The sequence below is a fragment of the Myiozetetes cayanensis genome, unplaced genomic scaffold (assembly GCF_022539395.1).
Source record: "Myiozetetes cayanensis isolate MyiCay16 unplaced genomic scaffold, myiCay2020 scf5-8, whole genome shotgun sequence".
NCBI lineage: Eukaryota > Metazoa > Chordata > Aves > Passeriformes > Tyrannidae > Myiozetetes > Myiozetetes cayanensis.
The window spans coordinates 20,761,092-20,788,938 of NW_026087742.1; the positions used below are offsets into that span (position 1 = coordinate 20,761,092).

The 27,847-nt window shown below is 40.7% G+C and overlaps 1 protein-coding gene and 1 long non-coding RNA gene across 2 annotated transcripts in view; one reads left to right on the forward strand and one right to left on the reverse strand.

Annotated features, from left to right (window-relative positions):
- LOC126648926 (uncharacterized) overlaps positions 1-27,847 on the forward strand; it is a 281,474-nt gene that overhangs the window by 136,184 nt on the left and 117,443 nt on the right. The window lies entirely within an intron of this gene.
- Positions 201-27,596, reverse strand: DPT (dermatopontin). Its single transcript, XM_050332638.1, has 4 exons — positions 27,288-27,596; positions 16,997-17,122; positions 7,297-7,404; positions 201-1,577 (listed from the first exon to the last, which is right to left on the reverse strand). Exons 1-4 carry the CDS (start codon positions 27,584-27,586, stop codon positions 1,511-1,513), a joined length of 600 nt encoding a protein of 199 aa, XP_050188595.1. The 5' UTR covers positions 27,587-27,596; the 3' UTR covers positions 201-1,510.

Sequence of the window (27,847 nt, forward strand, 5' to 3'; positions counted from 1 at the left end):
TTCCCTAAGCCTCCTGAATTCTCTTTCTCACTGTTACATGTCTCAGCAACTTGCTCTCACAGAAATTCCCTAATCACCTTTATGGCCTCTGAGAATGACAGAGGGTTTCTTTGTGTGCAAATTAATAAGCCTGTGTAAGTAAAATCAATAAAGAACAAGGCTACAGCAATGCAAAACCTATTATTCATTTATTGGACAGATTTAATGCTCACGCTTGAGGGTATGCTGGTAAATATGTTAAAAATGCTTGGAACATGGAAACTAACTGGCTGACACCACTGTTTCCTATGAAGCTTTGCAACCTTAAATTGGTACATGAGGTCATCATGGCCCTTAAGCGAGCCATGATTGAAGCCACTGCTAAGTTTACCATTGACTTCATCAACTAAGAAACTGAGCCCTAAATTTTAGATTGTTCAGGAGTGAAAATCCTGCCTCAGACCTTCCTGAAAGAGATCAACAGTCTTGTTGGATTACAGCTGCACAAGTGCTGTGCGGTCTTGAAACATGGTCAGCTTATACTTTACAGGGAATAGGATCTGCAAGTTGGAGGAAACGAGGTCACCTAAGTCGTTAGCTTTATTTTTCTGTTCTAAACCAAGAATGTATTACCAAGGGCAGATGGATGTTGTGCAGGTACCCATAGTGGAAACCCAATCCACCTGAAAAGCAGACTCCTGATGAGTGTGATATCCACATTTACTGGGAATGTGAGTGGACTGACCTACTCCTGGGTTTGACCAGGGTAGAGCTCCAAGCTGTTTATGTTTTTAGAGGCTTTTAAGACGATATAAAAGAGACTCTCAATAAAGCTGGGGTAGGCTTCTGGTTTTATTGATGGATCTACTCTCATTTTTATCAGATATTGATGTCTTCCTGTGTTGTAAATACCTGGAATTTCCCTGTGTTGGCAGACCTTTGTTGCAGTGAAGTTAAGCTGAGGTCTGTAATAGGTAACGCCAGATGCAGTTACATCAGAGACCTCCTGGTGCCGTTTCAACACACTTCCAGCTACTAGATGCTAGGAAGCTGGTAGGGACCACTGGGTTGATTCCAAGTACAGAGCAGAACACATGAAAGTCTAGTGTATGGTGGGAAGCTTATAGTATGTTTCCAACTCATTCAGAGTCACTGTGCTGGGAAGCAATTTATATGGAGTTGCTATGTGAAAGAAAGTTGTATGTGTTCAGAATGGCTATATGTATATATAAGAAAGGTAACTGTGCATATGCCAGAGAATTGTGTATCATTAACATGTGTATCTTAAGCAATTTTTATTGGGGAATACAACTGTCAGTGCAGCTTTAAAGAATCCTGCGAATTTGCTGTTGCAAGCACATGGGCTGGCAATTTATTTATTAGCTCCAGAGGGAAAGAATTACATCTTCAGCAGACAGCTGATGGGTCTTGGTACTTTTTTTGTAGCCTAATTGCACTTCTCCTGTAATGACTAACCCTCATCACACCCTGTCTGTCCCCAAGCTTTCCAAGTGGGGTACATTCCTCATTTTTAAACGTTTTGAAATGGGCAGTCATAATCTGTCATCCTGCAGACAATAAATTTCCACTGACGATCCCTGCATGAAAGAGAGACAAGAGATAGGTATTAGTGAGTCAGAACTGCAGAGGATGCTGTACAAGTAAGAATAACTTTATACCAGATATTGTCACAACAAAAACATCTGTCTGCCATTAGCTGACTTTTGTCTGAGTGCTTTGTGTTTTTGTGGGCTGGAAGGACATTAAATATGTCTGATAGTTACAATTCCTTCATGCTCCCTTACAGGGTAAGAAAATCAGCTCTCTGAATAATTACACCTCTTAGTATCCTTCAGAAAACAATGAATCTTGATGGTGATCAGTCCTAAATCGACTTTAAATCAGAGACCAAGAGGAAAAGGATGATTCTGTCAAAAGTTGTTGTCATGTGATATATTGCTTAGGAATGTGTAAAAAGTAAAATACTTGGGTGATTTTTCAAGCCTATATTTTTAAGTGAGGAGTTATTCATCCAGCAAATTTAACTTCTTTTTTATATATATCCTTCATTACCAGGTCTTCTAGCTAGTGTCCTGTATTACAGATTTGATGGAATCAATAGTGAGAGAAATTAAATTCATTTCTCATCCTTGATCTCCACAAGTCACGTGTGAGGAAGAGTAAGTTTTATAAGTGTAAGGAGAGTTCATGCTCTTCCCAGTTTGTGAGTGGTGGATGTCTGTATTCTCTGTCAGGAGACTGTTATGAAACCTTGTAACAATTTTTAAACCTGACTGAAGAAACAGGATTCAGCAGTGGATGCGTGTGATTTAGTGTCCAATAGCTGCAACATTGGCTATTTCCACCTTAAATAATAAGCTGCAAATTTCCACCTTAGTTTATTGTGCAGTAAATTTTCCTTTGACAAGAAGACATGAGTTCAGATGTTCAAATAATGTCCTGCTTTGGAGGGAATGTTGGATTTGGGCTGCTTCGTACTGGCTAACATGAATTTAGATAAAAGGTGCAGCTCTTGCAGATGGCACCCACCATTTAAATTGGTAATGGGCAGTATTCCAAGAGGCTTCTGGAAGTTTGGATTCTACTAATAGTGATCTCCTAAATCGGAGGCATGGGGCAGGTGATGCTGCTGGTGTGATTCCATAGGAGCTTGCTTTTTGAGACACCTGCACAGTACTGGTTTTCTGGAGATGGAACTGGTGCCAAACCTCTCAGGAATGTAATCTCAGGAATGTGCTGAGACACCTGAGCTCAGATTTTGGTATTAACTGTGCTTATGTGGTTTCATTGACTGGCCGACTCTATACTGGAATAAGATCAACTTGACTCTTAAGCTCTTTGTAGGTATAAATTGTCCCATTTCAGCTTTCGTTAACTGAGATCTTTTAATTGGAAATATACTATGCTACTTCACCAGTTTATGCTGAATGTCATTTGGAACTGGGTCTGTCTCATGCTTCTCAGCGAGTCTGATGTTATATAATGTTTGAGTTTGGTTCTCTTTAGATCTTTCCTAGATGCTTTTTAATTGTAATTTCCTCATAAAACTGTTACCAAAGGTTAATGAAATGCAAGATTCATTTTTAGGTTTATTTTAAGAATTCCTCATTTAGACTACATGCATGCTCTTCAAAGACAGTTATTACTCTTTTGGTCACTAAGCTACCAAGAGAGATAAAAAAATAAAGAGGACTCATATGTGGATTAACGGAATTATATGGGTCAAAATTAAGGTCTGCTAAACTGGCACCCATTGCCAGAGAGACTTTTAGCTCAAAATCTTAGGTCAAGTCATTTTTCTAAATTAGAATATTGTAAAATTAAAAGTCAAGTTCTTTAAAATAAATGTAATTTAGTCACCTGAATTAATAACATGCTTTAAAATACTGGGACAGAATGATTTCTAAAGTTTTCCTTTAAGCTTTTACTTGCAGACACATTAGCATGCATGCACATGGTTGATACATTTAATGGCTTGTTACCTTTTTTCCCCCATTACTTGTGTTTAAAGTTAAGCATATATACATCCATCTTTTCAGGATGCAGACAATTACTTTGTGCTATTGCTGCTGTGTTCTTAATTCAATAGTTATCATCCTGTTTCGATTTGTAGACCCCTTACAAGTTTACCAGTGGGGGTACAGATCCTGTCAGGAATTTCTCAATGTGGCATACGCTGGAATATGTCTGAACTTGCCTTTGCAGATCCTGAACACCAGTTTGTAGGTTTCATCCCCCTCAGCTGCTAATTCCATGCATTTTCCTTGGCTTGAGGAATCAATATTGAGATGTCACTTTTGCATTCCAGATCTCATGTACTGTCAGATACAAATTTTTGATGTGTAGAGAAAATATCTTTTATCTCCAAATATTGTTGAATAATCTGTTTCCAGTTCAGTTAAGAAAATTCTGCGAATTCCTACTGATATTGAGTTTCACAAAGTTCTCTTTATTCATATGAAACTTATTAGGGACCTTAAATACCCTATAATTTAGCTCAGCTGAGCTTGGTAGGTGTCCAACTTGTCCAGGCATTTCAGATGCACTTACTGCTGGAGTATCTGGGTCTCAATTTATCTTTCAGTGATGATGTCTGAGCAATTAAGAAATAACTGGCTATTCAGATCACCCAAATAGTACGGAGCAGAGAGCAGTTTTGTAAAAGAAATAAGCTTATGACAGTCTGCATGGGCTATTTTTATGCTGTGTAGCAGAGGACAAGCTGTGGCACCTACCAAGCACGCCTGGTAATCCCTAACTCCCTGTCCAAGCTACTCGCAGGTTGGACTGCAGTGAACAGTGAACGTTCCAGTGGTGCTCTGTGGGCTTGAGAGGCTGATCCAACCTGACCACAGCCACATAACAGCATGCCACGAGGAAGCCATACGATCACCAATTAGCACGTTTCAGGGCTCAGGCTGAAGCTGTTTTGTTGTTTGTTTCCTTGGGTTTAATTTTGGAAGGTATTTTGCCAAGGGTTTACTACGTGGGCAGTTTCAGTCGTTTACAGCCTGTTTTACATGCCCTATGTCCTTCTCTGAAACTTGGCTGTATCAGTCTGTCAGACAAAAGATACTCTCTTTTCCTGCAAATGTTCCCTTACTTATGTCCTTAGGTCATCCTGTCTGCACAAGTGTTATCACCACATTCCCGAATGGGCTCCCAGAGATACTTCAGGCCACTGCTAATTCTTTCCAGCTGTTTCTGTCTTGCTTTATAGACAGTTGTTTTCTCCTTTTGACCCATTTAGAATGAGACTGGAAAATGTAAACATGGTTAACCACTTCTGAAGTCTGTTCTCCACACATGAACAGGTAAAACCCCTGATGATCAACAACAACTTGTTAATTCATTTCTGATACACAGGTATGAAAAGTCACTGAGAATGATTACAGAAAAGGAGGTGGGGATACCACCATTCTGAACTTTCTGCATCCTTTGCCACAAACATCACATGCTGTCTCAAATATCTATGTATCAACAATGACTGCAGTGATGCAGTGTCTTACGGAGCAGGAAGGGAGGACGTGATTTCTGCAAGTCTAAAAATGCCTAGCTGTTTGAAGTGATTGGGAAAGCTTAAACTGAAACACCTTCAGAGGCTTTTTTTGTGCTCAAGAACATCACCCATCATGGACTAAATAATATGGACACAAGTTTAATATGCTTGAAAATGAAAAGCAATAACAAAATTTACACAGACATGCCCCACGTCTGCATGCTCCTGGCAGGCTGAGACTTGGAATACCTTTTTCTTCTCCTATTCTGCCTCAACCAGCTGCAAAGAACCATTTAGGATGACAAACTTTGCTGACTCTTGTGAGCAGGAGGAGTGTTGCATCATGAGTTTGAATTCTGAACTGGCATAGCAAGAATTTTTTTTCACATCATACGCTCAGCAACACAAGTTTGCTTTAGTCACTCTGGAAGCTGAGAGCCAGAGAGTTCATTGGCACAGAAAAGTTTTCTAATGTGAGATAAAAGGTTTTCTCTGTAGTTTTCACCTGCTACTACTGCATGTTCATGTCTGCCATCACAGCAGTGGTAGGACAAAGGTGTTGGTGGCTTCTTCCCTTTCCAGGAACTATGGTCCTGTAACCTGTGAGGACCTGTAGTCCTGATGCTGATGTACATCCCATGGAGCTGCCTCCACTCCTGGCCAGTCCTCCCACTGCCACCCCATTCTGGAGGCTGTGTTAAGCCTTCAGCAGTCATGGACAGAAATCTGCTCAGAGGTATTGGTTACCCCAACTGCTTTGTTTTCCAGGCTTGTCGTTGTGATTCCAGACTTTGCTCTGGTCTACATGTGAGGGAGTCTGGAATCCAGCTGCAGGGGAACACACTGTCTACTTTATTTCCCCTACTCTCTACCACAGCCATGAGGAACAAGGGTGGGGAATGTTTAACAAAAAAAAGCCCAAAGCAGGATTGTCTCTTGCAACCTTGTAAATTCTTAATCTAAAGGGATAAATAGATACCTTTGAGTCAAGTATCTGGGAGAGTAATTCTTCCACTTGTAGGAACAATTTGCACACGTGGCTTCCATTTGATAATAAACAGGACAATATATTTTAGATAGGACATTACAGTTATGGATCAGTCATAACTGATCATCAGTCTTACAATGTGTTATCATTGCTGGAAAAGCCTCCTTGTTTTGGATGACCTTTTGGTTGAGGGATCCCTAGTAAACACCAGCAAGCTGAGAGTATTACAGTGACAAAAGCATCTCAGCTGCTTTGAGTGTTATTAGAGACAGCTTGAAATGTTGTTGTGTTTAAATTCTCACTTCTCTCCCCCTTCTCTTGTAGCCAGTCTTTGCAGACCAATGTAACACTCCTTGTCTTGCTGTCTGTGCTGTGTTTGATAACAAATGCTTTCATATACTGGACTGAGGTGTCTGATAAATGACACCAGCAAAGAAATAGCTCACAATTGATGTATCAGAGGTCAGCTCAAAAGAATCAAGATCTCTTTCCCACAATCAGGTTTCAGTGACTGCTTACACTCTCCCTAAACCTGCTCTGTAGTCCAGGGCAGATGGCACTGTCCAAATTTTAAAGCTTTGCAGTTTGGCATAGTAAAGAGAGAGAGACACTTCTATTTAACTGAGCAGAAAAAATATGCATTTATTTGCCTGACTGAAACTTCAGTAGTAATAGGGCCTCTCACAAGAACATTAGTAAATGTCAAGAATTGACCAGGACTGATCACGAAAAAGTAGCTAACTCATTTTCTGGAAAGGGATTAATGTACACTGCATTACGTTAATTCCTGGCATGGTCTCAAACCTGTTAGAATTGTGTTGAAGTGAATTGGGCAGTTTACAGCATTCACATTGCAGTTTGTGTGGTCTTATCGTGTCTGGCACATTCCCTGCTTCTTTTCAAAGAAAAGTGGACCAAAAGAAGTCCCTGGTCCCCTGAAGGGACAGGGTGTTCAGGCTGTGTTTTTACTGACCTCAATGAAATGTAGTCCAAATAGGGGTAGGTAAGAAACAATGCTGAAGGTCTGTTACCCTCTGTGGAGCTCAGACTGACCCAAATGTACCACTGCTATATTTTTCACTGTTCTGATGGACATGACAAATGATCCCCTTGAGCATGAAGATGCCTTGCTCCTGATACACCACCCTGGACAATGAATCATATGACTGTGAACTTTGGTCCTCAGAAGGACTAGTCTGATGCTGAGGACCACAGCAGAAGATGTGTAGCCATGCACTGTTGGGGGGAAATAGAAAAGAAAGACTTTTTAAAAAAAAAAAAATTCTAATGAAACAGATGAAAAGCAAACCTGTCCACAGCAGAGAAAGTTGTGGTTGCCCCACGGATGTAATAGTCATAAGTGTACATCATCATATCCATATCTTCCCCGTAGTGTCCTGGATATTCTGTTGTTAACCTTTATATTAAAGAAAAAGAAGATAATATAATTTACCATCTTATATAAGAGTCCAATTGACTGAATAAAACTCAATTAGTTGATTTTTCCTGCTTCTTAAAAAAATTCTTGTTTCTTAACAGCACCACAAGATGCAGTCTCACTTATGAGACTGCCTTTCTCTTCTATGCAATCAATTCATGTAGCTATTTGAATAAATTTCAATAACTTTAGAACTGTTAAGAGGACATTGAAGTGTTATATGTATGTACATCTGCAGATCTGGGATAAAAGCAACCTGAGAAGAAAGTAAAGCTTGTCTACTACTTATATCTTTATTGCAGGGTTTTACTCCAGCCTCTTGTAAGTCTGTTTGGTTTGTTGTTGCAGAGTGCAGTAAATGTTGCCAAGCCAAACAACTACAAGGATTTATCCATTGATGAATCATATTAGATGAATGTGGCAATTAATCCGTTCCTTTTTGCTGTTTCCATTTTCTGCCTAATTTATAACATAAAAGTATGGGACTGGACAATATTTATACAGATTATTTCATCTGAGAACCTCAAAGTGCTTCTGCAATTATTAATCAAATTGTGATTACTACTTTCCTGGAAAATAGGCAAGTAATACTGTACTACATTTTACAGATAATGAACAGATTCAGGAACAGGCTGGGACTGCAACCAATACTTTCTGTCAACATTATGTTAGAGGTCAGGAGTGGAAACCTGGCACTCTGTCTTTCCTTGTATTATACCATTTTACATAGGAGTTGCCTGTGGTGTTGTGTCAGCTTCATTCTGAAACAGCAAAAGGAAGAATGAGGTTCCCTGTAAGGTAGATGCTGTCCCCATGGAAATAAACAACTCAATTCCTATTGAGATTAACAGGATTAAGACACCTTCACAGAAATCCTGACAACTGGTTTCCTGACTGAATCCAGCCCAGCAGCAGTACTTGAAAGATGCTTGAAGGTGATTCTAGCACATCCCACCAGCACTCATGTGCATGTTTACATTTGGTTAAATCAGTGGAGTTTAAGCAGAGGCTTAAATATTTTACTCATTAGGAATATAGTTATTGGGATGGTTTTGAGTTTTCATAAGGAGATGCTTTGGGGTATTTGGAGCCCAAACCAGTAACTGTTGGAGTATTCAGAAGCTGAAAGTTTACCTGAAAACTGAACTACTTTCCAGGTAATTTTCAGCTTTTGAATATGAAAGAAAAGCATCATTCAGTTGGAACATCATTCCTAACAAATCATTATTTCTTGACAAATGAAAAACAGACCTGAGTGTGAAACCCAAGTATGGCTTTATAATATCCCTAAGTCTCACCAGTCAACTTAGAGTATATCTCATGGTCATATCTCCTGTCCTTTGACCATGGCAATTGTCAAACACATTCTGAGTTGTAATACAAGGACACCCACCCCAAAGTGTGTTTCAGAAGTGGAACATCAGACCTGGTCATAGCATCTGTTGTCAGAGCTTTGACTGAGGACAGATGGATTTGCAAAGCCTCCTCTTGCAATTGGCAAGAAATATCAGCAGGATTTCAGAGTTCATACAGACAGCTGCTTTGGACTAGGAGAAATAGAAGAAACCATGTCCACTGCTCCCTCAGCCAGTCCCCATTTTTAGTTTACTAATTTGCTACCTGATAGCACATCTTCAAAAATTTCTGGGTCATAGAAGGTTTTGAAGTGTTGTATCAAGACCAGCTATGGACCATGATTTAATTTTGCCTTCTCCCATTAACTCCAGATTTTGGGGCTTTTTTTTGACAATTATTATGAGAAAATACTAAGATGTGTGTTTATATATGTTCCAGCAACTGTGTTTCATAACATCTGTTTGGCACTCGGCAAGGAAAATGTTCTGTAATCTTGACCAGCAGTGTGTGCTAGGCAGATGAGACAGTGCACAACACAAGGTTAAAAAGCTGCTTGATGCCCTACTCATAAATACAACTGAGAGTCAGTTCTTCGAACGTGTTTCATGAGCCTCTCAGTTGAAAAGTGAATCTGATGACAAGCTTCTGAATTGCTGTGAAGGGTCTCACAGACCTTTTGCAGAAGCATACAGTGTTATTCTGAAGTGCAGTGGGAGTCTTCATTTAACTTTCCTCTCTTTTCTTTCTGAGTGCTGTCATCTCCTCCTCCCTCTCTACTAACTTCTCCACATTACCATTCAGCCTCTTAAGGCTCCTCCGCTAAGAAATGTTCAAAAAGCAAATATATGCAATTACCGAAAATAAATGATTTGGGGACTTGAGCTGCTCTGTAATGTGTCTTGTAACACAGACAGATGCCTACTGACTCCTTTTGTTCTGGAGAGAAAAATTATAAATAGTGCTATGGCAGCAGTGTTCAAGTTCACTTGAGTCTGTGTGGTCTAATTCAGTTCTCTTTGATGTTTGCTGCGCTCATTTATAAAACTCTTTCTCTAAGGCCATGCATCTCAAGGTCAGTTGTCTTGCACTGTATCCTTTAGAAGGAAATGCAGTTGATTGTCCATGTAGCAGGGTTCTGTGGTGTGACCTAGCCCTTTAATATTATCTTCATTTTTTGAATCCTGGGGGTAATTCACAAAAAAATGTGTGCACTGAGAGAAGTTCTAGTGTTTAATGCGAACATTATTATCGAATGCTCAACTGAAAATGTTGTGTGTTTTACTCACTAATGCATACAAAATGCATATTAACTTGTAAACCACCTACCAGGACCTTACAGACATGTAAGTTATTTACAAACATGGTAGCATTTATAAGCCAGATGTGGTGATGTATGGTTTGTACCTGAGAGAAGTCATGAAACCCATGAGAGACACTTTTTGCCCTAGTTAGCAAGGGTTTGCCTGCTCATGAGAGCTTAGATTTCTAAGGAGTCCAAGCCCAAGGGCAAGACTCATTTGGGAAGAGCCATCCACAGTAACCTGCACAGTGCCCTGTAAGCACTTATAGCATAGAACTCATAGCAAAGAAAACTTGGCTAGGGAAGCAGTGAGAAGCTTGGGAATTGCCAAGTGTTCGGACAAAGTTACTGCTGCTCTTTGGGTTATACAAATTCTCTAGGACCAAGCTGGTTGTGCTTGTGGTGCCTGAGTGGATACATCCTAAAAGGCCCTAGAAGAGAGACTTGCAAATCAGCTGTAAGAAACTGTGTGTTATATGGATCATAGGACCTTGGGTAATTTGATGCCAAACATATGCCAAGGGGCATTTGTAGGGATCTGTGTAGGGGCTATCAGGGTGCTTTTAGTGGAATTGTCTGTTAAACTCAGATGTACACATAGCTTTTAAGTTTGGGGAATGACTTGTAGGAGAGAAAAGAGTACTGTGAGACCTTTAACTAGCGGTAGTCTTTTCAGTCGATATGATCTATTGGCAATAAAATAGGTCTTATGAAATTGTTTCTCAAATCCACTTCAGGAAAGTGTTTGGTGTTTGGACACAAGAGACTTAAAGCACTAGTGGCATTGTCCAGAGAGGAGAAAGCAGGTAATTCTATGTTAAAGATACAGAAAGAAAATCTTGTGAGAAAGGATGTAAGTAGTTTGACCTGTGTGTGGGAGTGCAGGAATTGCTGACAGAAAAAGGTGTTTTCATAATGGTTTCTTTAGCTGGTATAGATTTGATGTGGAATGGTTTATTTTTCGAGTGGGTTGCATTGCCCCACCCATTCCCATGTTTTTCTATTGTATTTCATTCTAATCCTATAAATCTTGGTCAGGGTAGGAAATGTATTGAAAAAACGCATGAAATCTTTACCAGGGTTGCTGTTGTTATTATTCTAGCCTGAAAATCATTGTGGTGTTTATTTTCCATGGTGAAGAATTGCTATGGTAGAGATTAATAGAAAACACAGTTACTCATTTAGCACCAAGAAGAATGTTTTGTACTAATTTACAGTGATCCATGGCACTCTGTTAACAATTGACTTCAGAAATACTTATCATGAGTCTATTTTTTGCCAGTAAGAAGATCAAGTCACAGCAATGGCCTTATTAGTATGTACACCCCGCTCATTTAAGAAGTATGTGAGAACTATGGGTATGCCTTGCCTTCAGATATCAAGCAGACAAAAGAAATGAGTCTTTTAAAATATCAAAGACAGTGATAGAGCTCACAGTTTCTTGCTCCAGCTGTCGAATATACTTATTCCCTTCTAGTAAGTACATTTTTTTGAAATGCCTACACTTTTCTCTTCTTATGCAACTACAGTGCTAACAAGATGAACGACTCCTCTTTAACCTTCATTTTCCTCTTCACTGTTGAACTCTTCCTCTGGCAATGCCACAGCCAAAAGAAGAAGCTGTCACATTTCAAGAGGAAAACAAACTTTAACATTAACTTTCTGACCTTTGAGGACAAGGAGTGTCTCCTGAATGGCCTTATTGTTTCAGGTATTTACAAGGGCTTCATGAACGTGGCTCTCCTAAAGACAGATTTTTTTATTTTTTTTTCAAGAGCCATGAGCCTGCAAGTTACATTCAGTGAACATGGGAATTATAAACCTCTTTAAGCAATTTCAGTTTTTTCTCCAGCTGGAAGACAGAGGTCATCTGCCTTCACAAAAAAGCCGACAAAGGTCTTAGTAAGCTGTCTACAGACATTCCTGCAAATCCTACCAGTACAGATTGTTGGGCTGCCAGGGAACTAGAGTTGTCCTGGAGCTCCTCTAGAGATGAGCAGTTTTGTGTGGCCATGTGATGAGTGTTTTCAGGATTGAGCTCAAGCTTCAGGCTCTAAGATCATAGATTCACCTAGACACATCACTGCTCTTTTCTGCTTGCTCTCTGTTGTACTGAAAATCACGAATTCTCACAAGGCTGAGGAGCCATGAGGCCAGCACAGTGGGGCTGCAGTTCTTCCTCAAGGCCTGCATGAGTTAGTGCAATACGGATACAACAGCAGAGAGCTCAGGGCAACCTATGCCTGCTCCTCAAGAAAGACACATCTAAAATATTATCAACCAGCTTTCTAATGTTAATCAAATGTGTTTCTCCTAAGATGTCTGTGGAAGATGGTCCTGGAGATTGAACTTGAGTTCAATGAGTTGAGTTGAGTAAGGTTGTATTTGATGGGTTATAAAATCAAATAAACAAACAAACAAAGCAACCCCAACTCCCAACCCTAAACCATTTAATACCTTTAAAAAGGGGAAAAAAGAGGGGAGGAGAATTGGGTTGCCCAGAACCACATGTTTCCACCACATCTATTCTGAATTCACCTCCTGGTTTGCATCTCTGCTATTGGTTATCACTGAGAAACCTGCATAGGATCACATCAGTTTCAATATGTCTTGTGTGGCAGGTTGAGTCAAGAGAACAAATAAGTACTTGAAACCCCATAACTCTTGGAAAATGTAATTGTTGCCTGGACAATGTCACCATGACAGAGAGCAGCCACAGACCCAGACAGACCTTCTGGCATTTGGACTGCTGGTTGTTTGGAGAAGGGAAACAGTCGTAAATAGTCTGTGCAGACTTGGGGCTGCACTGTGACATGTGTTTGCTTTTGAGAGTATGGAGTCAAGCTTTCATTTCTTGGCAAAGAAAAAAATCTAAACTCTAATGGGACCACTTAGTGACACTGCCTCTGCATCTGTGATGAATCTGCTTCCTTCATGGTGCAAATCAAGACACAGTTTATTTTATTGCGATAGCAATCCCTAGCCAGGTAAAGTAATGGGAGCTTTTCTGTGTCCTGTGAGGAATGTTAATTATTTTCAGTATGTTAAAAATTTGCAGAATCCATGACAAGTCTTGGCATGATGAGGAAGGAAACAAAGTACTTGTAAAAAAATTTTACAAAGCAAGTGCAAAACTATGAGACTGGAAAAGATAAGTACATTTATTTATTATATAAGCTTACTGTATAGGTAAACTAGAGAAATTAATTGTGAGAAGATGAGTTGTGAAACAGAACTGTTGGGTTCTAAGAGTAAGGATATAGATTCTCCCAAGTAAAGTCCTTATGCATGTATTTGACTTTAACCATGCTCTTAGGCAAAATGTTTAAGTGTGGGTTTCAGTCAGCATGGTTGTGTCATAAATTAGTATTCCAATAAGCATTAGCAGGTCTCAAGAAACACAGAAACGTTCCAGTTGTAAAATCCGGGTCAAATTCTAACAAACAATTTGCATAGCTCATATACATAAGGAAAATCTGCCTTTACTCATTGTAGGGAAGGCCAACTCACTTCAGGAGGAATGTGCTCCTGAAGCTGAAGAGCCAAGAGAAACCATGCCTAAGGATCAGCTGTTGCTTTTATATCTGCCAGAGAACCCTCTGTGGAGAAAACTGGAATAGGAAGGGATCAAATACCCAAGGTGAGAGCTGATTTGAAACAAAGATTTTTTTTACACTTCAGTATTGTCAGTTTTCTTAAAAATGCCTTTCTGCCCATACTTAGGGCTTTGTACTTCAGGATTCATTGCACATTAAAATTCAAGGCTGCTGAGAAATTCTGCAGCATGGATTGTCTTTGAATATGGATTTTTCTGTGTCATACATGATCCACAAGGCACCACCATCTTTGCATATTTTCTTGATGTTACTCTTCCAGATAGGAATATATACTAATAGATGCTTTTGCATGAAAATAAGTTGCTTCAACCAAGAAATAGGAGTCAGTAGCATGTCAATAACCATTTCTCCACAGTTAGTTTATTGACAGCTAGTTTCTGGAACAGAAAAAAGGCCATTATAGGTTGGGGCAGAAACTACAATAAATAATGATACTGTATACACGCACGTTTTTGTTGCTACTTATATGCATATACGTTTTGAGGTCTTACCCATGGCCCAGAACTGCTTTGCAGATTGTTTGGAATACATATTCTCTCTGTCAAACGCATCTTAAATAGAAGTGTGCAGTGTGAAAAATATCTTGTGACAATAACTTGGAAATGCCAATGGAAGTGAGTGAGATCTCCAGGGCTCAGGGAATGGGAATTTTAGTTGCTGTACACTGAAGTTTAACAATTCAGCCCAGTCACATCTGTAGTAATGTAAATGGGCCTAAAGGGTGGGGTGTCACACTACTCCATTGCAGTTCATGTTGCTTATATGTTAGCATAACAATAGAACTCACCCAGAGTATTGGTGCACTGTCTAGGCAGGGTGAAGGAAATAGAAAGAAACAATTCCCAGGAAACAATAGAAAAGAGATCACTGTTTTGGAGGGGAGGGTTTATCTGCATAGTGTGGATCCTCCAAGTAAAAAAATCCTCCTGTGTGGGACCCCAGGATAACTCTGGTGGAAAAGGACCTCAACAAGTCTCTGAGACAGTCCTCTGCTCAAAGCAGGCTCAGCCACAAGGTCAGATCAGGCTTCTCAGGCCTTTACTCAGTTCAGTCTTAAAAACTTCCAAGGAGCCTCAGTGGGCAACCTGCTCTACTCTCTCACTGTCCTCACAGAGGAAAAAGTTTCCTTTATATCCCAGTGAACAGCTGTCCTGCCTTCAAGAGTGTCAGCTGTTCTCTCCAGTTTGGAATCTTACACAAACTTGGCAAGCATGTGCTCTGTTTCGTCCTCAAGGTCGTTGACAGAGACATTAAACAGGACAGGTCCCAGGGCAGACCATTAGTTGCAGTTCTCTGCTCCTGATGGGCACCCAGGAAGGTATCACCCTTTAACCACTGCGCTCCCAGCCTGTTAAACCCATCTAGTTGTATGTCCATCCAGACTGTAACATCCTGCTTTGGATAAATGCATGTGGAAAGAGCTTACATCCACCTTATTAACTCTAAAGGCAGAATGAGAGCATGAAAGAAACTGTAAGAAATATATTGTAAGGAGACACTTCAAAAGAGTAAGGTCAAACAAGACTCTCAAGTATGAGAGACCCTCCAGGCCAAGAGTGGACATAGAAGTGTCAAGATAGACCAGTAGCTTGAACAGAGCAAAGTGGGCTCCTGGTGAGTGACTGAGTCTGGTAATACAGGGTACAAGATGGTTTTATAATGAACCCATAATCACAAACTATGCACCAGAAGCTTTTCACAAGCCAACTGACAGGTCTGTCCACACGTTCTGCAGCTCTCCCATTCCAGAAGAATTGTCAGCACATGGGATTTCTACCCTGCTTAGAGGGAGAAACGCTTCACCTGCCTTTGAAATGCTGCCTTTTCTGCATGGAACTGCAGCTGAATTGCATAAGGCATTCTTTTCCAAGCATAAAAATGGAGTGTTGTCACTGTTGGAAATAGAAGGGCAGTATAGGAGTCCATGTGCAGCTGGGATGGAAACTGAAGACTTCAGTAACCCCAAACATTTACATTAGGATTTGCCTTACGCTGAATGCCAATTTGCAAGGCAGAGACAAAGCTGTTCCCTGTTGTCAAGACAACGTCTAAGGGAAGCAGAACTGCCAACAAAAGAAGTCAGAGAAGATTTCTCTTGTCTCTGAAAATACATGCAATATTAAAGGAGTAAGATAAATTGGAAGAACTGCTTAAAAGTCAGAGTGAGTTTCCCTCAGAGGAAAGAACCTGGGCAGGTATGTAAATAAGCCCCCAGACAGAGAGCATCCATAGGCAGTGTCAGCTGGAAAGAAGACAGAAGAATGTTCAAAGACTTTGTTACAGAGTTTCTGTAATTTGAAGTCTTCATAATAATAAAAACATTTCTACCTGGCTGTAAGGAGACTGAAAGATGAAAAATAAGGTACTGCTGTTGTGTTTGGCCAGTAGCCAGCCAGCCAAGTATAAGACCAAGGGGCATCTAAACAATTTGTATGAATCTCAATGGGAAGCTTACTTCAAACCTGAGGTCTAGAAACAAAGATTCAAGGACAGATTCCTCCCCCCCCCCTTTTTTTTTTTTTTCAAATGCAAGCAGATTATTCTTTGTATTATTGGGAATTGCTTATTTTAACCTGACTGTAACCCTGGAGCATGAAATTGTGAGTTCTGCTAGACAGAATGGACAGGAGCAGCATGAGCTTTCTCTACAGTCTGCTGCTGTCTTCAGTCTTAATTTAGAGAAACCACACCTGCAGACAGAGGAAAGCTTAGGGTTTGTAGCTTGTTTTTTCCACAGCCTCTGTGAAGCTGTCAGTACCAGTTGTCATATTGAGTTGAGGTGAGACCACCTTTCTTTTTAGGGTTTATGATCAGTAGCGCATTTTGACTTTGGTCTTCAAACAGCCTTGAGAGAGGAAGCAAGTTGTATGCACTACAAATATTTTTTTTTTCTGAGGTGACAGGTCTAAGTTCACTCCTGTAAGTCTTTGTGACACAAATGTGTAGTGCAGAGGTGCTCCTACTTCTGCAGATGTGCTGGATTTATAATGGGAAAATGCCATTCAACTTTGGAGACTTCTGTCATGGTTTCCTGCATAGCCAGTACTGCTGCTGATACCCAAACCTGTTCACTGAGGGCCAGGTACTGTTGTGCTGTTCAGTGTAACTGTGCCCTCATTCTCTTTGCTCAGCCATGGATCCTGACAGTCCTGTAGCAGACTGGAAATAACATGTTTAGCCCCAGAAAACACAGTTTACGTTTTTCAGACAGGGTTTTTGATAGGCCAAGCAGCCAAAGAGGTTTATAGAGATTGTTGGGGGAAAGAGGCTCACAGGTTTGGTTTCAGCTTGAACTCACCAGCATGAATATGGGCATCTCCGGCTATAGCGGCAGCAGTAAAATTGCCATTCACGGTCCAGCACAGATGGAAAATACTGACTCTGGAAACCAGCCACCAGCCCATTGTTTGAGCAGGTTTGATACCTAATAACAAGGGGAAAGAAGAGAGAACACAAGGAAAACATGTTAGATTCCTTCATAGTTTCAAGCATTTCTGAAAGCAGCATTAAAAATTTTGATATAGTGTGGAACCTAAGGGTTTAGCTTTGTGCTGAGAAGCTCTGTTTGCACTTAGTGTGTCTTGAGTAACCATTTTGTATGAGAAAGCAGCAGTAGTTAGCCAACATCTAAACATTTATGTTGCACTTAAAACTATTTAAACTGGTTTAAAGCATTTAATCATTCTAGTATGCTAACTAGACAAGAAGATTGTTCTGGTGTTGATATTCTCAACTATTTACAAATCATGAGACTGACTTCAAAATAGTCCATTAATATTTTTGTCTTTGACTGTTGGTATTTGAGGAATTGGGCTTTACTTAAATAATCTCTTCAACTGCTTCTCTATTAAAAAAAAAAGGACCCTTAGAAACTATTTCATAAGAGAAATTAATTTATTTTTGTTTGTTTGTTTCACAATTACCTGTCTCCAAGAGAAGGGACTCTTAAATAAAAATGTTTGGGCTTGTGATGAAATCATGATCTGATAGCAATCACGTAAGTAAAACTGAAACTCAGATTTTACAAAATTCTAAGACTCACATAAATGTTATGACTGGATTCATACTTTCTGTGTCCTTGGCAATTCTGTCATACATGTGAATCAATGCCTTCAAATAGAATAAACGTAGGTCTCAAAGCATGCATGTTTGCAGACCCTACAAGCACCTGCACGCTGTTACCCAAAGTAATTCAAGTGGTAATCAGTTTGAATAGCTTGCTTCTTGGAGGTTAAAGACAAGGAGAACATGAAAACAAACAGGTCATTAATTCAGCTATTGAGTGCTTGTTCTTGAGGACCTTCCTAGCCTCATTGTTTCCCTATTGGGAAAATTACAGGAATTTGGTTCCTTCCATTTCCTTTCTTTTCTTTTCTCTTCATCAAGGAAAACTGGCAGCCTAGACCTGCAGCAAACCTTCTTTGCAATACCATAAATTATATTACAATTATATATCCAAAAGGCACTTGCAGAAGTAACTGTAGGATTAACAAATACCAAAAATTTTGCCTGGTTTCATTCAATGACCTCATAGTTTTTTCTAAAGACCTGAAGTTCCCAGAAGGGAAAACACATCACCTGGGAGAGTTTGGTATTTGGAAAGTCATTCCCTTGTGCATACAGGTGTCAGTGTCTGCAAAGAAAGCATGAGGCTCAAGTGTTTGTATGTAAAAGCTGAAAATCTAATCAATTTTGACTAGAGCAGGGATGAATTCTGCCTAACTTTCAGCCTCCACCTTTGAACCCAGGGGTCTCCTCCCTATATCCCTTCCGCTGTGTTCTGTTGTTCAGACAAAAGTATTTACATTTGTTTGTGTCCCTGCATCTCCCACGTGTCTGGGACCACTTGTACTTGCTGTGCTTTTTGAGAGTTTTTCAAGGACCTCCAGAGTTAAGTGGTGATGGGGACTCTGAGTTGCTATGGTATCACACCAAGTAAGGCAGTTTGGCTCTCACTCAGAGGATTTCAGCAGGACTTTGATAGGAAGTTGCTCTGATTTTTGGCACATAGGCCATAGGAACATATGGCTAAGACTCTGTGTAAACATATTGGATAGTTGCAGATGATTGGTGTTATCCTGGTGGAAGAATGGTTGATACACAGAAATGCAGGCATGGGTTGTACCTGTTGCAAGATGAGCATTAAACTGTGTAAAATAGAACCAAAACTGCGCCTCTTCTTCTGCCTTCCCATCCCTTCCCTTCCATTTACATGCATTTGCATGGCTCCAGTCCTTGTGCCCCTGGGAGATTTTCTAGCTCTTTTGTGTAGGTGCAATAGAGAGCATTTTGTTTCTCTGTTTCCTTTGCATTTCCTCTCAGAGGCTCAGCACTGCCCTGCAGTCTTCTCATCCCCACTGATCAGCACCTGATATTCCTGCTCATACTTGTCTTTGTGGGAGGTTCTTCCTTCTTTTCCCACCTACTCACATTCAGTCTGGGAAGTCCTGCCCTCTCTCCCACTTTTTCTTTTTGTCTTTGCCCTACAATAGATTTTATTTTCTTGACACCTCTACTAATACAGTCCAATTTTGATGGAAAGATTAATTTTGAGAGAGATTTCACTGATGGACTCTTCTTTCTATAGGGAATTGAAACTCAAACCTAGCTAGAATAACACCTGTACGTACATGTTTGGGCATCAGACTTTAGGAAGGTTTGGTTATTTTTGATCCTGATTCTATATTGTCATGATAAATTTGATTAAAAAATATAATTGGAATTGCCTTAAAAATTAGTTTCTTAGATGGAAGGTATAACTGGACATGTGTCATGTCGTATACTGTGATTTTATTTTGAAATAATTCATAGTAAAATTTGAAATACACATTTAAGTTCACGTCCACTTCTCTCTGCTTCTGTCTCATCCACAAAGATGTGTAATCTGTTATTCAAGCTTGATATTGGGTTCAGTGAAAGAAAGATAATAGTTGTGTTGAAGTACTTTTTTTTAGTTTGGAGTTAACATAAAATTTTTTTCCTTGATCTTTTTAATTTTCAAGTAAAATACAAATATTCCTTCAAAAATTAAGAGATACTCTCAGAAATTGGAGTTCTTATTTGTGAGCTCATATTTTCTTCTCTTCCTTTTTCCAGTTGGCCTCTTTTCTACAAACATGAAGTAATTCTTCAAGGGAAACAAACAACCACTCCCCACACACCTTTTTAGTCAGATGCTCTATGCACCAATCGGAAAATAATACTTAATATGTGAGAATTTTTCCTTCTCTGTTGAATTCAGTACTCCTGTCACAGCACATCCTGCAAGTGAGTAGGGTGAATAAAAGCTAGTGATTCAGGAACTTTGATTTATGGCCAAGTCAAAAAAAGCCTTTCTCACTAGACCCTCTCTATAGCACTACTGTTATGAAGGATAGTTCAGTATTCAGAGTTAATGTCACTGGGTTCTCCTCACTCATGAAATCCCTGACATTGCTAAGAAGAGAGGAAGAAACCTCTTAGAAGGTGAATGCAGAAGAACATGAGAAACCAGATGGGACTCTGGGGGCTAAACTTGGTTGTTTTCTTTTTCTAGTTGGCTCAAATTGCAATGCACTAAGAGTTGCCTTTTGGATCTGGTACTGGGAGAAGAGGAAGTGAACTGGTGAGGGAGTGGTAAAATTGGTGGTGGTGAGGGTCTGGTGCTCTTGACTGGGAAGTTTCCCTTCCCTTGTCTACAGCTGTTGGAAATGACTGAAATGTTTCATTGAAAGTGAGTAAACTATACAGCCTTATTCTGGGAGGAGTTTTGTGTAGTAACAGGGATACGGTATCTGAGACTTTCCTGGCCTGCTGTAATTGCTGTGTAAAGCCTCTCCTCTGCCAGATCTTCTTCTGAACTGGTCAATGAGTGTTTTACAGATGAGTTCTGTCACAGCAAGCAACCAAAGCATGTATCCATGTTACCAATTTAGTTCAGGTCAGGACTGCTCTCGTTGTTCACTGCTGAGTTTTATCTGTGAGACCAAACTAGAACTGGTTTGAAATAAACCTGCTCAAAATGCATATGTGGATTTTGGGTCCATACATGACCTGTTTCACTCTACAGGTGCACTTAAATTGTGCCACATTATTTGCAAACATTGATACAGCCTCAGCAACCAAGTTTGTGCCCAATTGACTCAACAGTTGTCTGCCAGACTGAAGACAACTATTGCTTGCAATAGTATAATTGTTTTGAGCAATGGCACCAGTTATGGTGACACTTCAGAATTATGCCTGCATCTTATTATTGCTCTTTGCTAGACAAAGCCCCAGAGTGGTGTGCACACCAATGCTGGTGCTGTGTGGTAAACCTCTTTCTAAGACCCCCTATCCCTTGACATATCAGCAGCAATTTATCCTGAGGATGACAACCCAAAGAGGAAGTCTGTTCACTGTAAATCTGCTCAGGGAAGCCCAAGTCAAGGTGCAGTAAGTGGTGCCGCTAGAACCTGTACTGAATCCCTGCTGATCTGCTCACGATAGTGCTTGGAATAGAGCTCCTGAAGCTCTCTGAGCCTGACACACAGCTCAGTAGGCACTGGGTCATGCTGCATTGAGGGCAATTTGTCCCTTACAATAGGGCACCCTGAGAGTCTCATTCCATGGCCCTGCAGAGGATAGGACCTATATTACTCTCCTGAGTTATTTTTATGGAGTGTAATTTGGTTAATTGCATGATGGGAGACATAAGAGGCTGAGAGAAGGCTCAGGACACCTGAAACTCTGGCACTCAGATGCAGGGAAAGATTTTTATGACTTTTGCATGTTTGTTTAGGCCATGTCAGTCTTTACTAGCTGCTTCTGAAGGAGTCTTCGTTATCTGTTGTGGGGTGGTGAGACAAGTCATGACTTCCACATTCCAAAAGCAACCTCTATAGCATCTTCAGGAATCTTTTTCTTTCGTTAAGGGATCAGTCATGAGTTATTTTCTTCTCCCTGACTTAAGAGAAGGCAAGACCCTATTCACCCTGATGATTTCTTTTTGATTGTAGCTGATGAGGCCTCCTTATCTACAGAAACACTCCTCTTCTCCTCAGATACTCCCACTGGACACAGTCCACTGCAGCTGTGCTAGAAGCTTGTAGCACCAGTCCTTTAACATAAACCTAGGGCTCTGAAGAAAATTAACTTGTTTGTGTACATAGCACAAATGGGATCATTTAAAAGGTCAGCTGGATTATTGGATTTGGGTAATACAGCCTCAGATTTGAAATTTGGGATTGGTCAGAGACTGAGAACAAAAGCAGTTCCTTGCAGATATACCGAATTGTGCTGCCAGTGCCTGAACAGGAGGCTCCTACAGACACTTACTTTGCTCATTAGTCTGGCTTTGCACCTAATTTGTGGGCAAAGGAGCGTGAGAATGGGAGTGGGGAGGGAAAATCTAGATATCTGTTTTTTCCAAGTCTCATCTAACCACTTTCTCAGAAGTCTAAACAAGGAAAAGATGCAATAAACATGGATTAAACAGCACTTAGCTGGAAATGTTTCTGCTCTGTGCTTTACAGCTAACTGGGAGTATATTGAGGATATGGCATGGTTTCATCTCTATTAGGTGGTGTAAAACAAACATTTTTTCCTGGGAGGAAGAGTTTCTTGTCTTCACTTGCAAGCTTTTGTTTGTCTGTTTGTGTCCTTTGGCCTGATTATTTTTAGGCAAGAAAAATAGTTTTTCCTAAGTACTCTGTTCAGAGACTGGTCTGTGGAGCCAAATCTGTAGTATTCAACAAGGCAGTGAAGAGCAGTCTCACCTGCAATCACTCAGACCTTAGGTGGTGAAATATTTATATGAGGTCACACTTCCTCCAGAACAACTCGAGCTAAGAACGGAAATGTTGTGCTCCCTGAAAGAAGGATTCTTTGAGATGTTGCAGCATATAATTAATTAGAAGAGCTGCAGAATCAGGGCATGTCCTGAAGACTTTTCCCTACTCCTGACATGAATACTTCCAAATTATTCAGGAACTGGTTCTGCTCCCAGTTGTTCTCTCTCTATTGAATAGCATCTTGGTTAACAGATTGCCTCTGAAGGACTAAGGTGCTGTGACAGATTCAACAAAGCCTTTCTACATGTACTTAACTTTAAATGTGTTCACAGATTAATGAAGGTGAGAATGTATCCCTGGTCACCTGATTCAATCAATTGCCAAAATTTTCCCTGTTAATCTTGTAACATGTTCACAAGCTTCTCATGAGCATTCAGTAAAACACAAAAGCACATAATCTCTTCAGAAGTGTATGTGCATATATGATTAACTTCAGGGATGCATTTATTGAGTGAAACACCATAGATATATTCTGAAATGCCACTAGATAATTCTGGGTAACTGTCAGAGGAGAATGGTCTTCATGAGTCTGCTTGGGGAGAGAGATGGGGTATTCCAGAGAGCAGCTTTTAGAGTACCTGTTTCTCTCCACTGATCCTCCTTCCATTGATTGGAAGGAGGCAAAGTTCATAAACTAGGCGTTGTGATTAGATGCCTAATGTGAATCTATGTCATGGTCCTCATTCTGTTCAACAGATTTTTTTCATATCTGAAAGATTCAAAGTCTTACCATTGAATTCTCTACTTTCATATAATACCTAGTGTTAGTGAGGAAAGCAAACTTACCAGGAAGCTCTGTCAGTGGTTCCCTCTTGCCTCCCAACTCTCCCAGCCCTATGCCTCCTATATCCATTTCTGCCATTTCTCCCCAAGGACTAAAGGCCAAAGAAAATTATGAGTTGGAGACTCTTTCTTCTCTGTTTTATATTCTCACTTCATTTTCTCTCTTAAACTTTCCTTGGTTTGTTGTCTTTTCTAAAGAAACCTCTCTGGGTTTGGCTCTGTTGTGCAGCTGCACAATAGTCAAGAATGGTGATTTGTGAAATGCCATAAACAGAATTTGTCAAAGGTAATCTTTTTGGTGTTTCTGCCAGACTAGAGCTTCTGAAATATGGCTGAGAAACTGGAGGGAATTCAGAGAAGAACTGTAGATATGATCAGTACTTGTTGGAATATAAAATTTCCAAAGAACTAGAATAATGGAGATGTGTTCAACCTGAAAGCAAAAGCATGGGAGAAAGTGTGTGGGTGAGGAAAAGGCATAGCTGCTACCTATTAAGTTAAAGAGATTTTACAAAAGGATGCAGGGAGCTTGTTCACATTACTCAGTGAAGGTAAAGCAAGGAATAAAAAGCCTCGATTGCAGCAGAGTAGCAGCTTTTGATACCATCTCCAATGGATACTCCTGGAAAAACTAGACAGACCCACTATTGGCTGGTTTAAGAACTGGCTGGATGCGATGGTGGTGGTGAGTGGTGCTGCCTCTAGTTAGTGGCCAGTCACTGGTGGTTTTCCTCGTGGATCAGTGTTGGGTCCAGTCCTGTTTATTATGTGTATTGATGATCTGCCTGAGGGCATCGAGTCTACATTAGCAAATTTGCAGCTGACACCAAGTTGGGTCAGAGTGTTAATCTGCAGGAGGGGAGAAAGGCTCTGCAGAGGGATCTGGACAGGATGAACTGATGGGCCAAGACCAAGTCCATGAGGTTGAACAAGGCCAAGTGCCAGGTCCTGCATTTTGTCCACAACAACCTCATGCAGTGCTACAGGCTGGAGACAGAGTGGCTGGAAAGCAGCTCAGTGGAAAAGGACCTGGGGGTGCTGGTTGACAGCAGCTGGATGTGAGCCAGCAGTGTGCCCAGGTGGCCAAGAAGGCCAATGGCATCTCGGCTTCTATCAGAAAATAGTGTGGCCAGCAGGACCAGGGAAGTGATTCTTCCCCTGTACTTGGCACTGGTGAGGCCACACCACAATTCAGAAAAGAGACTGAGGTGCTGGAGTGTGTCCAAAGAAGGGCAACAAAGCTGGTGAAGGGACTAAAGCACAAGTCCTATGAGAAGTGGCTGAGGGAGCTGGGCTTGTTTAGACTGGAGAGAAGGAGGCTCAGGGGAGACCTTATCACTCTTATACCTGATAGGAGGTTGTAGCCCAGGGAAGGTCGATCTCTTCTCCCAGGCAAATTTTGACAGGACAAGAGGACACAGCCTTAAGTTGCACCAGGGGAGGTTTAGGTCGGACATTAGGAAGAAAGGGTGGTCAGACAATGGAATTCACAGAAAGCGTTGTCAGATATTGGAATGGACTGCCCAGGGAGATGGTGGAGTCGCTGTCTCTGTAGGTGTGTAAGAAAAGACTGGACATGGCACTTAGTGCTACGGTCTAGTTGACATGGTGGTGTTCGGTCATCAGCTGGATTCGATGATCATGGAGGTTTTTTTCAACCTAATTGATTCTATGAGTCATGGAAATTTTAGCAAAAGCTTGTCAGATTTGTAGTTATTGGTGTGACAAGCCACTGAATCTTCCCTGGATGCAATGTGCAAGGTGAAACAAAATACCCTGTGAAACAGAGCTGAAGAAAGAATATTACAGTCCATCCTACAAGGATGGGAAATGAACTATCAAGTCCAGCAGAGTGCTGTGTCAGCTGGCATGAGAGTGATGTATTGCTCACCAACAGAGGGGTTTGTTGGGAGTTCAGCAGGGAAGAGAGCTGGCTAAAGAGGAACTAACAGTACAGATGGTGACTCAGATTTGTAGTCCCACTTGATTACTGAGTGAATCTCTTTAGAACTGGAGATGGCTCCAAATAGCACTGAGCTGGGCATGGAAAGAGAGAGAGAAGAGAGGCAGCTATGAGAAGTAAGAATGCCAAGAGAGTAAGTAGGATTTTCAAAGGTCCCACAGGCTACATCTGTGCCATCACATTCATTTGAGGTTTGAGTTTGCACTTGGACACTCCAGGCTGGCTGCCTGCTGGCTTATACTTTCACTCCAGTCTGGGATGAGACTGCTGAGTTCTTGGGCAAGTGTTGGCATGATGAAGGATGTTCTGTCTTAGAGCAAACCTCTCTCCATGAAGCATTGTAGATACAACTAGCTCAACTCTGGGTGCAGAAAATTCTCCCCTCACCCCAGAATAGAAGAAAGAAAGATGTAAATCTATGCTGAGTAGACATGTAGATGTAAGGATGCTGGACTGGGAAGGTGAGCTAAGGAAAATGTGCTAAAATAACTCCAAAAGCTAGGAAAGAGAGAGAGAGAAACAGAGTTAAACACATTAAAGAGGGGTTGGAAAAGAAATACATTTGAAAAAAGATAGGGTTTGTTATAGGAGAAAGTGTAGGCAAGAAAGAGGACAACATGGAAGGATTTTTTTAAGAGGTGAAGGAAATGAGATAATACACTGTGGATGTAGTCATGCTAAGCATACGGAGCATGGTGAGGAATGATTAGATAGCAGAAGAAAATGTTCTGTATAGACTTGTATGGTATCCTGTTTGTGAGAAGTGAACTTGAGCAGTTGCTGCCAGGGATTTTTAGAAAGAGAGTAACAATTTTATTTTGAACAAAAGAAAGGTCTAATTCAAAATTATATGAAATAAGTAGAAACTGTATCGATGTAAAAAATATGAAGTCATCCAGGATTATCACGGTGTTTTCTTTCTGCCTGTTCTGCAGCCCTCCCCCTTTCTTTTCAGTCCTTATTCCAAAATTAAGTATAGGGTCAGGTTTTTTTTTTCCCTTAGCAATTGCATCAGCCATAGGCATGCATCACATGGTAAATGAAAGAGTATGAATAATTCAGAACAAAATTTTGAATCATTTAAAAAGTAGAAACTTCACATTTCATTGCTGACCTGTTCCTACATAAAATCTACAAAAAACCACATTGTAATTTCTACAACAAAACCATTTCAAGTATTTGAAAATATTCCTGCATGCATTTCATTCTGTCCAAAGAATATTTCAATCTCAGAGTTTTCCAAAACTCTGTTTCACATTTCATGAAAAAATAACCAGGAGATAATTAAATACTGGGTATATGCTGTCCAAACATGGAATGCTATACATATTTCCAAAAATTTTTGTGACTTTTGCCTCCAACGTTGATGGAAAACATAACGTTGTTAACCAGTTAAACTGACTGTATTAGGGAATTAACATGATCTCCTGCTATCATCATGCACATATAAGTATGCCACCATTATTGCTTGTTACTGTGCATTTTTGGCTCCTGTAACAACAGGACAACTAGAAAACAGCATTTCTAAGCCTAAGCCAAAAAGCTTAGCAACAAAAACATGAAGCAAAAAGCCAGTGCAATACAGACATTGTTTTTTCTAGTGATAAGAGCATGAGGATGGAATGAACAGCTTTACAATTTGTTCCCCAGTTTAACCACTGATTCAATGTGACTTCTGAAGAGGGACTTTATCCTCTCCTCACTGAGGGTTCCTAACTCATTTTCCTTATCTTTGAAACAGTAGCAGGACTGACCCACTTTATAGCTGAGGTTCTGAGTGACCAAAGGACACAGAGTTTGTAAAGCACACTGACACCCTCCAGCATGAAATCGCTACAGATAAGGCAAATGTGATGCTGATCGCCTTCCATGCAGCGTGATTAATGAGTCTTAGGCAGTTGTTCATGGCAGTGAAGCCGCTGGTTATCATGGCATTAATATGCATTTACATTGCTCTGGCCACAGTATTAGAACCCGCGTTCCACAGGAGTTAACGGGGCAGTGCCCTCCAGGGACGGTTGGGGGTATCCTACCATTCGGTTCCCGCCCTGTTGATCTCTTCCCACCAGCACTCTGTCGGCTCACCGAGGCTCTGGGATGCTGGCATGCAGGCATAGTTCCACAGTCTGTCAGAGCCTTCCTTCTTGCTGAAAACACTTCTGACAGCCACGATCACCTGCCCGTGTGGGCACTGGAAGTTAAAACCCTGCCGGTACACATTGACCCATTCATCATTATCTCCATAATTATAGGGACCGTAGTAATAGTCACTGTACTGGCCCCATGCCACAGTCACCAGAGGCAGGAACACACAGAGAAGGACAAGGTCCATCCTGAAGATGTTCCTGTCTTAGAAATGCCCTGCTGGTTTGTTGGGCTGGCCCTTTTATATCGCATCCAACATTTGGCTTCCAGATGTTATATTTCCACTTCCAAGTGCAATGTGTCATTGCTTAGCAAACCTTCTCTGAGTTACAGAGACGTCCAATTACTCTTAAGGTGGAATTCTGCAAGTACAGTGAGTCTGCAGTCCCTAAGATCAGGGTCTCTGCACCACCACAAACCATCTGTGATCCTTTAGTGCAGAGCTACT